Source organism: Vipera ursinii, assembly GCF_947247035.1.
Source record: "Vipera ursinii genome assembly, chromosome: 10".
In the NCBI taxonomy this organism is placed as follows: domain Eukaryota; kingdom Metazoa; phylum Chordata; class Lepidosauria; order Squamata; family Viperidae; genus Vipera; species Vipera ursinii.
Window position 1 is genome coordinate 8,391,775 of NC_139520.1, and position 14,269 is coordinate 8,406,043.

The 14,269-nt window shown below is 39.6% G+C and overlaps 1 protein-coding gene across 1 annotated transcript in view; it reads right to left on the reverse strand.

Moving 5' to 3' along the window:
• The window catches only part of CDYL2 (chromodomain Y like 2), a gene marked incomplete at its 3' end in the record, with an annotated part of 64,410 nt that overhangs the window by 5,287 nt on the left and 44,854 nt on the right, over positions 1 to 14,269 (reverse strand). The window contains exons 3-4 of the mRNA XM_083370600.1: positions 5,136 to 5,361; positions 3,314 to 3,541 (exon numbers count right to left, since the gene is read on the reverse strand). Of these exons, the coding sequence (XP_083226726.1) occupies positions 3,314 to 3,541; positions 5,136 to 5,361 (454 nt within the window). The remainder of the gene's footprint in view (positions 1 to 3,313; positions 3,542 to 5,135; positions 5,362 to 14,269) is intronic.

The following is a 14,269-nucleotide window of genomic DNA, read 5'->3' on the forward strand; positions in this document are numbered from 1 at the left end:
GAGATAATTTTTGGCACAGCTCAAAACAGAACTTCCAGGAACAGATGAAACTGCTTTATAGCTAGTTAAGTCATTGGACTGTTGAGTTCAATAATGGTTGCTTCCAAGAGTTTTTCTTGTCCCAGGGGAACACATGGATTCCAGGTTCAGATACTTATAGTCAGTGGTGGGATTCAGCTGGTTTGCACCACTTCGGCAGAACCGGTAGCTAATTGTTTGTTGCCCAGTCCCAGAATGGACTTCTGGAAGTGGCATCCACACAGAGAACCGGTTGTTCACCTATTTGAATCCCACCACTGCTTATAGTCCAAACCCTAGAAACGTCTGAATTCATACAGCTTGTGCTGCAGCGCTATATCATGCCTTCCTAAATGAAAATATATTGTTATTTGGTATAAACATAATTGACATCAGTGAACCATGATTACATGGCTACAATTGGCAGAAGTGTGGCATGAGTCCAAATTGTATAGGACAATCCATAGTTTGCATCTGAAAACCCATCCTTCATATTATGTAGATTGGCACTGAGCATAATATGAGATGTATGAGAAGGCGATATTTTATTTATTTATTTATTTTATTTTATTTGTATACCACCCTTCTCCTGAAGGACTCAGGGCGGTGAACAGGGACATAAATACCCAAAATACAGAAATTAAAAACAAATTAAACCCTAGTGCCCAAATGCAGAAAATAAATTACATTAAAACAATAATTAAAACAAAACCCATCAGACCAGGCCGGCTTGTTCAAACAAATAGGTTTTTAGGTCGCATCGGAAGTTTAAGTTTGAGAGTATATTTTCATGTAAATGGAGTCATTTCCCTAAGAAGAAAAATCTTCAAACATTGCCTTAAGACAGGGATGTCAAACTCAATTTCATTGAGGGCCGCATCAGCATTGCGGTTGCCCTCAGGGGGGCGGGTGGGTGTGGCCTGGGTGGGTGTGGCCTACTGGGTGGGCGTGGCTAGAGTGCGTATGGCTTACTGGGTGGGCGTGGCCAGCTCTACATTGTTCGCATCAAGGGTGCCTATGGGGGCCTGGGTAGGAGTGGGACAGATCTGAGGGTCTCTGGCAGGAGGAGGGTCTCTGGGCCAGGGCCAAGGCAGAGGGGGCCGTTCCCTCACTGTTTCCAGGATGGCTTCACGGGCCACATGAAACCACTTCGCGGGCCGGATCCGGCCCCCGGGTCTTGTGTTTGACATGTCTGCCTTAAGACGTCTGGCGAATAAGGGCAGAAACATGATGGAATCAAACCATGAAAAAATGGTAACAAAATTCAAAAAGTGAGTTAAGAGAAAGATTGCTTTGGTTTCCTGCAAACTGGTGTTCTCCAGATATATTGAAGTAGAAGTCTTGGAGCCCAAAGTTATGTTGGCTTAGAATTTCAGTAATTCTTTTAGTTTTCCTTGACTTACTGCCTTCTAAATATATCAAACCATGTTTGGGAGACAACAGTTCAGGGAAAACATGAGGATGAATAACTAAACCAGAACTAAGAGAATTCGGACAATCTTGATTTAATCAATAAGGTGCTAATTGCAGTGTTTGGAAAGAGAGTTTTTCTCTACTTTTCAGTTTCACTTCTGCGAAGTCCCAGCCTATGCAGATATTTATAGAGAAATTGAAGAATTAAAAGCCTCTGCCAGAAAGGAATAGCCAACTATAGATATAGTTTAATTTTTAATATTTGCATTTTTATTTGTATTTTACTGTTGTTAGCCACCCTGAGTCCTTCGGGAGATAGGGCGGCATATAAGTCCCATCAAATAAATAAATAAATAAACTTGAGTCAGAAAAAAAGGGAATATTTAAATAAGGCACCACTTAAAAAAAAATTACAGACCAACAGAAATAGTTTTTATCGACCTGCAACAGGAAATGAAACTGAATAATCCGTAAAACAATTGAATTTGAATGGAGCTAGAGCACCTGATGGTATCTCTGCAATTTACTAATAAAATTCCCCAAGACATTCTCACCAAATCTGAGCAATGAATGAAATCCAGGAACGTGAAGAATGTCAAATTTCAAGAGTCAAATGATCAACTACAGAGGAACATAAGCTGTACTTATTTTCTGATGATATTGTGCTCATAATTACTCAACCCAGAAAATCTTTAATATTGTTGATGGCATATATAGAATTTGGTCTATTGAACTAATCAAGAAAAAAAACCCCTCAAACTTTGGTATGGAATTTGACAGGATGAAAAGGAACATGCCTATAGACCTTTAACAGTTCTGCAAAGAAGGCATTTTGGAATTTGTTTTTGACAAAGAAGACTTTTTTTTAAAGGGATAATTATTCATCCAATTGGACAATTATATCAAGAGACACTTCTAGGTGGAAAAACTTAAATTGGCCTTAGTTAAGGAGAATCCCAACACTAAACTTCCTTTTTTCAAATGATTCCAGTATTCATGAAAGTAAAATGTTAAATGTTTGGCCCAGACAAGTAAAGAATTATATGAGTTTGAACAAAAAGCCAAGGATTAAATTAAAAATTGTGCAGAGCGCAAGAGAACAAAATGGGACCGCAGTTCCAAATCTTACAATGTAGTATGCTCTAGACATGTTAGGCTACCTAACATAAAACATAGAATACTAGAGTTGGGAGGACCTTAGAGGTCTACCAGTCCAGCCCCCCCCCCGACAAATGACTCTCCAGTCTCTTTTTGAAAACCTCCACAAGTTCTGAAACTATTCCATAACATGAATTTCAGAATGGACTATGGAAGGAACAAGCCTTCTAGGGTGACTATGTAGACATATTTGGACTGGCACAAATTGCAATGAGCAATCTATAAGTAATTATACAATATTAAGTAACCTACCAAATGTAAGGGATAAGTACAGGAAAAGAACAGATCCTTTGTTATTCTTTGTCTGGTTGTTTTGCTATTGAAAGTCTATTTTTATGAAGATGATAGCACCATCTTTGCCCATATCGCCATGGGCAAAATAATCATTTAGATCCCAAAGATTTATTGAGAATTGGATAAAGATAAAATCTCTTAAATTTCTTAACTACAGTATACAGTGCTCTTCTATACTCAGCTGGGGACCAGACCCCAATGTGGCAGCTAAAGTATTACAGAGAGGGTGAGGAATATTAAGAAGTTTGCATCAACCCAGCTAAGCATGCTGAGCAAATGTCAAGAAAATCTAAATAACCTAAATCTAAATATCAACACCCCTTTCATTTGACCTAACCAACCCAATTCAAACATTAAAATAAAATAAAACCACATCCTCTGTCATAAGCTGGATTTTTCTGACTGGAGGATTCCAAAACCCCAAATTCACCTTATAGCCTCAGCGATCCGGGCGCTTTCTTTCCTTCGGTCGCTGGATAACCTTCCAATTAGGTAGGAATAGTCCAAGCCGCTACAAAATACGCTGCCTACGGCACTAAGCAGCAGTAGCTTGCTGTCATCAGCAGACGCGTTGCACAGAGCTCTTCGGACCTCCTTCATAATCTGTAGGGAAATAACCACAGTCCAGTTCTTTTGACTCGAATCTTGGAGATTTACCCTGGCTTTTTTGTTGTTTCAAATCTGACTCAGGATTAACACCGTCTTTGCTTCTTACCAGCCTTTCTCAAACATATTTCAATTGTGTATTTCTTATCCGCTTTTGAGACGTTTCCTAACATCAAAGGCAACCGCTTAGAGTGACCCAGAGGAGGCGGCAAAGTGCAGGATACAAGGACTGCTTTCATCTTTGCTAACTAGGACTGTGCAAAAGTTGGAAAGTGGTTTTTAGCAACGGGCCTTAGGCCAAATGAAGAGCTTCAATTGCGAAGGTGCAAGGCCGCTGAGGGTGTTTAGAAATCTTGTTGTCTCCATAGACACAGCTGCTTTGCTGGTGGGAATACCCCATTTACAAAAATGCCTCTAAAACACTTCAAATTCTGCTCACACGTGGCTATTTTGATAATCAGAAAAGTAATACACGAAGCTTGCCATAAACGTGACCGTCATGTCATTTCACGCATGGTATCCTTCATGCCTGCAAATACAGTCAAAAGAGGCACATGCAGGAACTGCCTTATTTTGTAGAAGGTGAATGGCAGCCGTACCTCAATATTATTTATATTGATTGATATTTCCAGCAGAAACATCCTGCAGAAGCCTCAGGGATGTCATACATACCACATCATCATGCAAATTATGTAATTTGTATTAGCACATAGAATGATAAGGCTGGAAAGAACCTCATTAGTCTTCTACTCTAATCCCCTGCTCAAGTGAGGAGGAGCCTTATTCTAACCCAGTCAAATGGCTGTCCAGTCATCCAGCAATGGAACATCCACAATTCTGGGAGACAAGCTATTCCATTGACTATTTGTTATTAATTAATGTTATTAAGTAATGATTATTAATTATTTGCACTGTCAGGCAAAATTCTCTTTCGTTCTAGATTGGATCTCTCTTTAACAAGCTTCTACTCACTACTTCAAGTCCTGCCCTCACAGGATTTGGAGAATACATTGGATCCTTCTTCTCTGTGACACCCCTCAAGTACTGGAAGACAGTTGTCAAGTTACCCCAACTTCTTCAAGAAGAATTATTAATTGCGTAATAACTCCATAGACCAGGGGTAGGCAAGCTTGGCTCTTTTATGACTCGTGGACTTCAACTCCCAGAAGAATTCTGGGAGTTGAAGTCCACGAGTCATAAAAGAGCCAAGCTTGCCTACCCCTGCCATAGACACCCGTGCTTTTGACTACTGAAAGTCCAATTTGTAATTATCTAATAGGTAAATTTTTCTTTGTCTTCCAGCTATTCTCTCAAATATTTATGCCCTTCAGATTGATTGTACCCCTGACAAAGAATGACAGCTCAAAAAAAAAAATAAAATCCAAGATATAGAAAACCTCAATAATTTGATACCTGGAGCTGAATCCAACTCTACATAGGAATGTGCAGGAAAGGTAAAATAATATAAGTAAACATTGGCAAAGTGATGAATGTACTTCAAACCTGTAGCTCCCATTCTAGTCTTCAAAATTAAAATGAGAAATGGAATTCAAGGGAGTTATTTCATTAGGGGATAAATTATGAGCAGAGGGATGCTTTTATGGCTGTCGATCACATCCCACTGTTCTCTTTGATTGGATGTTCACCTGCGTACCTCTGGAGTCAGTGCATTGTTATCTGAGGTCTGACTGGACAGGAGGATGTGTGTGAATCCATCTTCTTTGCGTACAACAATGTCTCTAAACCGACAGTTGCTTTCATTCTGACGCACGCTGTACCTGAGTCTCTTATCGAAGACGTAACCCTTTTCACTCTCCAGTTTTCGTTTCACAGCGGTATGAAGATTCAGGCCTCCATTTGCAAGAGAGGAACCTTTCAAAAAGCAAAGAGGAAGCAGGAACACAGGTCATTATCTCAGTCGATCCAAAGTAGAGATAAAGTCGCCTGGTGTCTCTTTAGGGTTGATTCCCTATTCATGTCATCCCACATCACTGAAAGAATTTATTGTGCTAAGTATCTGTACTAACTAAAAGTGTCTAACAAGCAAGTACTGGAGCGTATAACAGCAGACATGTCGCTGGAAGGCAAAAATCACAAAATTGCGTCTCACTTAATTTGGCCATGTCCCGCAAAGGAAGTCACTGGAGAAAGCAATTGTACTTGGAAGAGTTAGCGGTGGAAGTAAACCAGGCTGCCAAAGAACTCGGTGGCTGATCACCATCAAAGCTGATGCCAGCCAGAGCACAGAAAAATTCAAACAAGTACTGCAAGACTGTAAGATGTGGAGACACCTGGCCCATACAATAAAATTGCCAAGAGCTGAACACAACTGAATGGATAATATCATCATCAAGTACCTGGAAGGCACCAGGATGGGGAAGTTCAAACTAAACAAGTTCCACTTTCTCTGAACATCTTCTGACTTTGGATTCCTTTGACTTACTCAAACCAATAGGGACAGAATTCTTCACTAGTGCACAGGAGTCAACCTATGTTTTATTTATTTATTTAATTTAATTTGTATACCGCCCTTCTCCCGAAGGACTCAGGGCGGTGAACAGGGCCCTAAATACCAAAATAACCAAAATACAAAATTAAAAACAAATTAAACCTTAGTGCCCAAATGTAAAAATAAATTATATTAAAACAATTAAAACCCAAACCCATCAGACCAGGCCGGCTTGTTCAAACAAATAGGTTTTTAGATCACGTCGGAAGGAGCGAAGGTCGGGAGCCATCTGGAGCTCAACTGGTAAACGGTCCCACAGGTCAGGCGCACCCACAGAGAACGCCCTCCCCCTGGGGGTCACCAGACAGCATTCTCCGACCGGTGGCACCCTAAGGAGGCCCTCTCTGTGGGAGCACACTGGGCGGAGGGAAGTTGATGCCGGCCGCAGGTGCTCCCTAAGGTATTCCGGACCCATGCCATGTAGGGCTTTGTAGGTCATTACCAGTATCTTGAATCTCACCCGGAAGGTAACTGGAAGCCAATGCAGTTCACGGAGCAGAGGTGTAATATGGGAGTATTGGGAGACCCCCAACACAACTTGCGCGGCTGCATTCTGTACCAGTTGGAGCCTCCGAGTGGTCCTCAAGGGCAGCCTCATGTAGAGAGCGTTGCAGTAGTCTAACCGAGAGGTCACGAGCGCATGAGTGACTGTACGCAAGGCATCCTGGTCTAGATAGGGCCGCAACTGGCGCACCAGGCGAACCTGGGTGAAGGCCCCCCTAGTCACAGTTACTATATGATCTTCTAAAGAAAGCTGTGAATCTAGGAGAACTCCCAAGTTGCGAGCCTTATCTACGGGCAGTGATGGAGACCGAGTGTCCAAACTGCAACCCAAAACCCACTTATGTATCATTGGGTGCCAGGTGGGCATGGTCCATTGGGTGGGTGTGGCTGCGGTGGGAATGGCAGACTGGGTGGGACTAAAAGTTCAATCAATCCCATCTTTTTGAGATTTTTTTTTCCTGCGAGAAGTTGAAATTGATTGATTGAACCTTTTTTTTTGCACACAGTGATGGAGGCCTAAAGTGAAAAGGTTTTATAAAATCCAGCTGAAGGCCTAGGACTGGGGCGCGTGTGCCCACAGAGAGGGTTCTGCGTGCCACCTGTGGCACCCGTGCCATAGGCACGCCACCACGGATCTAGGGTTTTCTTTCCTTCCTGGAAATTTACTGACCCAATTAACCAAACCACTTTAATGATGGCACGTCTCCTGCTTCAAAATGAGAGGAATATGTGGATTAATTTTGGATCAGAAAACAGGAACATGTTAATTTTCCTGCTATTTTGATATCAAAGGGCAATTCACCTGGATTTAATCTCCTCCTCCTCCTCCTCCTCTCCTTCCTCATTCTGCCTTGCAGTGAGTGATTTACAGGCCCAGTAAATAGAGATGGCCTAATAAATTAGGGCATTTGATAGTGGCACCCCAATGCAATCTTTATGGAATTTTTGCTGAAAAAAAGAGAAAAATGAACTTGAGATTTATGGGTTTTAAGATTAGAAATGGTAGCTTGTAGAAGGAAGGAAATGGTGAGGTAGCTTCAGAGAATGATGGCAATATATAAATGTATTCATGACCACTGTCAAGAAGATCAGAGGCTGCTTCTTTATAGTCTTTATTTTCCTTTCCTTTTTCTGTTCTATTTCTATTTTCACTGTTTACTATTGGTCTTTATAATCTTGATATATACATATCTGTATATCAGATAGTAGATGTATTAAAGATACTGGCCGCTAAAGTCATTTAGAGACTTCACTTTGTTAAATAATATATAAATCCGTTGGAAAGCAGCATTGTAAGTATTCAAGATCCCAGCCCAGCCCAATTTGTGGGCCTAATATTTGGTCTAAATATGGCTGTTCTTTTCATATTACTTTTTTCTGAATTTTGTAATGTAGTTAGTTTTAAAGAAATCCAAAGAATTACTAAAATACGCCTTTGGGGAGAAGGACACATTTTGAAAGGTGTACTTGAAATCTTCTTAAAATGTAGTATGGAATACTTTTAATCTACGTGAAGCAAAATGTGTTTAAAATATGCATTTAAATATGAACTCTTGTACAGATTTAAATAAAATTGTGCATGGAAGGTTATGTCTAAGCCATTTTGAATGCTTCTAAAGTAGAAGGTGTAAAATATTTTAATACAATCAATATAATGAATAAATGAATAATGAATGAATAACTTGTCCATCTCTTGTAAATGTCCAAAGCTTTTTTCAGTGATGGTTCATATTTTAGAATTATGTTCTACAAGAGATTAATAAGGCTAGTTGTTTTTTTTAAAATATGGTTTTATTTGATTATTATTCCATTGCTATTCCTCTAATCATTTATATACTGTGTATCCTAATTTGTCTTTCTTCATAACATTATATGTTTTGTGATGTACATATTAATTTCTACAAACTGTATTAGAGTAGTTCTATCATAAAGGTCTGCCTAGAAATATATTAAGCAACACATATTTTAATGGATTTGTAGTCATCCTGAGCTTAATTGTTGGTCACTAGACCTTGTGAAATGGTTATCCTTGTCTGGAAAGGAAGAACCTTGGTGGATTGGCCTTATTTAGTCCTTAGATGAGGGACACTGGAGAGATAGACTGGGTAGTTGATGAATTATTTTCCTAAGCTGGACATCAACAACATTCGAAGAAAATTACATGGGTGCATCTTGATGTTTGATGAGACCTCAAACTCAACTGAAGAAGATTTGACTTTATATATTGAGCTGGAACAAATGAAGATTAGCAGTGGGCTAATGCCTCCTTAAGTAACACCAGCTGCCTGCAATTAGTGCAGGTTCGCATCCCACCAGGCTCAAGGTTGACTCAGCCTTCCATCCTTCCGAGGTAGGTAAAATGAGGACCCAGATTGTTGGGGGCAATTAAGCTGACTTTGTAATAATGCCGCTTGGGGTATGTGTGAAAGCCCTAATAAGCAGGCATATACATAGAATGAAGGCTACTGCTAAGCTTGTAAGCCGCCCTGAGTCTTCAGAGAAGGGCGGGATATAAATGGAATTAAAATAAAATAAAATAAAATAAGATGGATCGTCTACTGTAATTTCACTTAGACTCAAAAGTTATACCACTGGGATCTCGATTTGAACTGGTGTAATCTTTGCTTAGTTAAAGACCTGATGGACTGCTAAGCAAATTCAAAGTAAATTAATCTCTCTGGGAATAACCAAAGAAGTTATTCTTTGTAATAGAAGATTTTCGCTTAACATAACTGGGGTCTGACTACAGTGTTTTTGAGGCTGTTGAAAGATTTGCACAATCCCAAGACACGTTGATATCTCTATCAGTATTACACTCCAGCAAGGAAAGGACTGGATCCATACTCAGAATAAACCCACTGAGTGAAACAAATGGAATTAATCACATCAAACCTGATTTCAATGGATCTGTTTTAACTGTGCATCTAACTTAATATAGGGGACTATCACTCACCATTAGAGCCTTGGTGGAGCAGTGGGCTAATGCCTCCTTAAGTAACACCAGCTGCCTGCAATTAGTGCAGGTTCGAGTCCCACCAGGCTCAAGGTTGACTCAGCCTTCCATCCTTCCGAGGTAGGTCAAATGAGGACCCAGATTGTTGGGGGCAATTAAGCTGACTTTGTAATAATGCCGCTTGGGGTGTGTGTGAAAGCCCTAATAAGCAGGCATATACATAGAATGAAGGCTACTGCTAAGCTTGTAAGCCGCCCTGAGTCTTCGGAGAAGGGCGGGATATAAATGGAATTAAAATAAATAAATAAATAAAATTATCATGCTCATTAAATTATTCTGAAGTTATTTTAAACATCCAGTATCAGAGGAACTTTCATCACCACCACCACCATCATCATCATCATCATCATCATCATCATCATCATCATCATCATATCATCATCATCATCATCATCACCATTATTATTATTATTATTATTATTATTATTATTATTATTATTATTATTATTATTATTATTATTATTATAGAATTCCTTATTTCTGTCTCTCCAAGCGGACTTTAATTAATTCTTCTCCTGAGTAAAATATGCAATACATTTAATGGAGTCCTACTTGAGTAAGTTTGTGGAGTGATTACAGATGGTGATTATTAATCATACAGAGGAATCCCTTCAATTAGTTTGTACCAGTTCATCTGAAGTTAGTAATGAAATTTTTTATTATCCTCTCCCTTCCATGAGTGTTAAAATGGAAGAACACTAACATGTGATTTATTGATGCATATAATGTCATTCATGTAAATCTACAAATTACAACTGGGTACTATGAGTTATCTCCCACATAAACCACCGGTTGTGTTTGTCCAACATGTTTAATTAGATTAGTTAAAGAAACAGCAGTTGTAGTCACAAAAAATGTCCAACTTGGTTAGTTTTAAACGTATTATCTATAGAAATATAGTTACCATGTAATAAAGCAGAAGAAGAGGAGAGTTATTAGCAAACAGAATATGTGAATAAGGCCTCAAATCCTGTTCCTTTAATTTCCTAGTACTTCTGGGAAGACTTGGAAAAGAAACTTGCAGACTCTCTGCTGGTCAAACAGACAAGGTTAAATATGTCAATGAAGAGTCAACCATACAGGCCAAAGATTTTTAAAGGTTGAATTATGGCAACTGGACCAAATGATTCAACCTTTAGACACAGAGACAAGGTTAAAGTTGGTTGACCAAAAAAAATCAAAGTCAGATTTAGGCAAAAATTGAGTTTTGTGTATGTTATAAATATTTCTATATTTCTCTTAAAATAATATAAGAAACTGATATTAAAATAGTTGACAGTTTTACTCACTCATGCAGAAAACCTTGACTATTTATTCTGCATGAGCTTTGAATGTGGGATAATTTCAAGCTTGAAATTTCCTATCTCAAGTTCAAAAAACCTCATATTAAGTCTACAATAGCTGTTCTGAACTTGGAAGAAGCAATGCATCTGGCACAAGCAAAAACAGCACTGGAATATTTTCAACAACTTCAAAATAGCCTTTTTCAAATTAGACCGCAATTTCATGCTCACAAAATTGTGGGCTCAAAATGTTTGTTCTGAATTTTGTTTAATTCTAATTGTTGGATTTATACTGGGTATTTCCTCTGGAAACTCAAGAGGTCTTATGTTCAAGTACACTCTGGACATCTGTGGTCCAGTTATATCGCTTTAATGAATCCAAGTCAACAGAATTTGAAAGCCGTCCCATGATATAAAGTTAAATGATATCTTTTTGAAAATTTCTGTGTACGCATAATGAGAGCCATTGGTGGGTAAGGCATCAGGTTAGACTCCCACCTTAGGCACAAAGACAACTGGATGACTTTGGGCCAGTCACTTTCTCTCAGCCCTTGGAAGCAGGCAATGGCAAACAACTTCTGAAATTGTGGGGTCCTTGGTGCTCTCTGAGCTTTTTTGTTTTTTGGCAGATGTTTCATTACCCAAACTAGGTAACATCATCAGTGCTAGTAAGTTTGCTGTCAGATTATATCCTAGTGGCTTGCCCTGTCAGTGTTGATGGGGCTGGTCTTAAGAGATTCTTTGATTCTTTGTTTACCTCCAGCGATGAAGCACCCACAACATCTGGAGGGCAGCTGTTCCACGGATTACTTGTCCTCACTGTTAGGAAGCTTCTCTTTAATTTCAGGTTGATTCTCTCCTTGATTGGCTTCCATTGTTCTTGTGTTGTCTTCTGGTGTGTTGGAAAATGAATTGACCCCCTCCTCCTTGTGGCAGCCCCTCAAATACTGGAATACTGCTATCCCGTCCCCCCTTTTCTCTAAATTGGCCAAACCCAATTCCTGCATAGAATAGAACAGACCTGGAAGGGACCTTGGAGGTCTTCTAGTCCAGCCCTCTGTTCAAGCAGGAGAACCTATACCATTTCAGACAAGTGGACTGTGTAGTGTCTTCTTAAAAACCTCCAGTGATGGAGCACCCACAATTTCTGGAGGCAAGCTGTTCCACTGGTTAATTGTCCTCACTGTCAGGAAGTTTCTCCTTAATTCCGGGATGCTTCTCTCTTTGATCAGTTTCCAACCATTGTTTCTCGTCCTGCCCTCTGGTGCTTTGGAGAATAGTTTGATGCCCTCTTCTTTGTGGCAGCCCTTCAAATAGTGGAAAACCTGGGTCTTTCTCCTTTATAGGTAACTTCTGAAAAAACCTGTCAAGAAATCTGCCGGGACTTGCGACCACAGGAAGTGCAGAGGTCAGGACACCTTTTCAGTCAATACTTTGTAATGCCTTCTGGGTAAGATGACTAGTTGCCAAATGTTTCTTATGGCCAGCTAAAAATCTTTCAGTTCTTGCTTTTCATTTTTTCTCCCACTGGTCTTTGCTGAGCTCTTCTGGCACAGAAATATTCTGAAACCTTCCTGCATGCGCTGTTTCTGATCTTACCAATAGGCTTTCAATAATACACTCTCCAAAATCTTCACCTTTGTTTCCTGTAAATACTTCATCATTGACTTGGAACTGAAATATCCAGCTTCTTTCCAGCTTCAATTTCCTCACTGATCGAGACATTAGCTTTTGGGATACGTTGTTATTTAGTTGAATCCATTTTTCCTCGTACCCACACTGTAGGTTATTTTTTTTTTGCCCCTGCTTCAATCTATAATAAAACAATGTCCATGCTTAATGGTTAGCAAGGTGTTCTTTTCTTCAAAAACGTATGCTTTCCGCCCAGAAAAGATTTTCATGTGGGGTTTTGGCTAACAATTCAAGATTTGTTTCATTAATCCAAAACCGTTTGTTCCAAAATGTTTCAGGCTCATTAAGGTTTTCTTTTGCACACAATAACTTTTATGAGGCGGTTGGAGAAAATGCTTCTTCTTTCCAATTGTCTGGCAAGAACATTCCAGCTTTGTGTTCTCATTCTGAGTGGGAAATTGGAGGGATCTAGTCAAAAAGCAGACCTTTTTAATTTAGCCCTGACCCCCATGTTGTAAAACTCTTTACTCCTGTGACCAACTCCGTCTTTGCATCCCTCGATGCGATTAAAAGATCTTTTCTGCTGTTTCAGTCTGAGCAATTCTGTTGTGTTATGCACTTTTGAAAATGTTCTTTTTGTCTGTAAAGAGGATGAAAGAAGAGAAAGAAAGAAAGAAAAATGAAGGAAGGAAGGGAGAGAGAAAGAAGGGATACAGAGGGGGAAGGAAAGACGGAAAAGAAAGAAGCAAGAGAAGGAAGGAAGGAAGGAAGGAAGGAAGGAAGGAAGGAAGGAAGGAAGGAAGGAAGGAGAAAGATGAAGGGAGGCAAAGGAAGGAAAGGAAGGAAACAAGGAAGGAAGGAAGGAAGGAAGGAAGGAAGAAGGAAGGAAGGAAGGAAGGAAGGAAGGAAGGAAGGAAGGAGAAAGGTGAAGGGAGACAAAGGAAGAAAGGAAGGAAGGAAGAAAGGAAGGAAGGAAGGAAGGAAGGAAGGAAGGAAGGAAGGAAGGAAGGAAGGAGAAAGATGAAGGAAGGAAGGAAGGAAGGAAGGAAGGAAGGAAGGAAGGAAGGAAGGGACTCCAGGCTAATTAAAGTGTTTCAGCACGTCCTTCACAGTAAAATGTGGGTTCTGTTTTGCAGATCTGATCGCTTTGGGAGTCTTCTAGCAAGACCTTTTCCTTGGTCATGCACATCCTGCAACAAGCCTGCACCAGTGACTTCCATGTAATCTCCGTTTCTTATCACTGCTTCTCCTAGTTAAAATTGCGAGCTGGAATTGTTCAGATATTTGTTTTTCACTAGGCTTTCTTTACAATGCAAAAGTGGATAAAGTGTGTACATAAAGCCTTGTACACTGAAGCATGTTTGCAGTGTTGGGTTATAAATTGAATGACAGAGAAGTGTAACATTTCATAACCACGCTGGGAAAAACATTGGCATTTAATCTGTTGCACTGAAGATACAGTCCATGAGAGAAGAAAAAACATCTCAAGTGAGATGACTCTATTTCCACCTCTACCAAAGTATTATGACTTGGCAAACACGATCAAAAGTGATAGCTTTTCCTCAGACCAATCTAATCTGCTCTATAGATTATTGTGAAAAGTAGAAATAAAAAGCAGAGTTTAAAATCCACCAGAGTTAAAAACTATTTGCTTTAGCTCTCTGGCCACTATTCAAAAGCCTTTTAAATTCCCCATGGAAAATGGCAAAGTCCCATTTTTTAAATATTTTAACTTCAATTAAAACATGGGTGACCAACCTTTTGGCTTGCCTGGGCTGCACTGAGTAATTTCCCAGGGCCACATATAAAATATATAACATAGCTAACGTATATAAATCA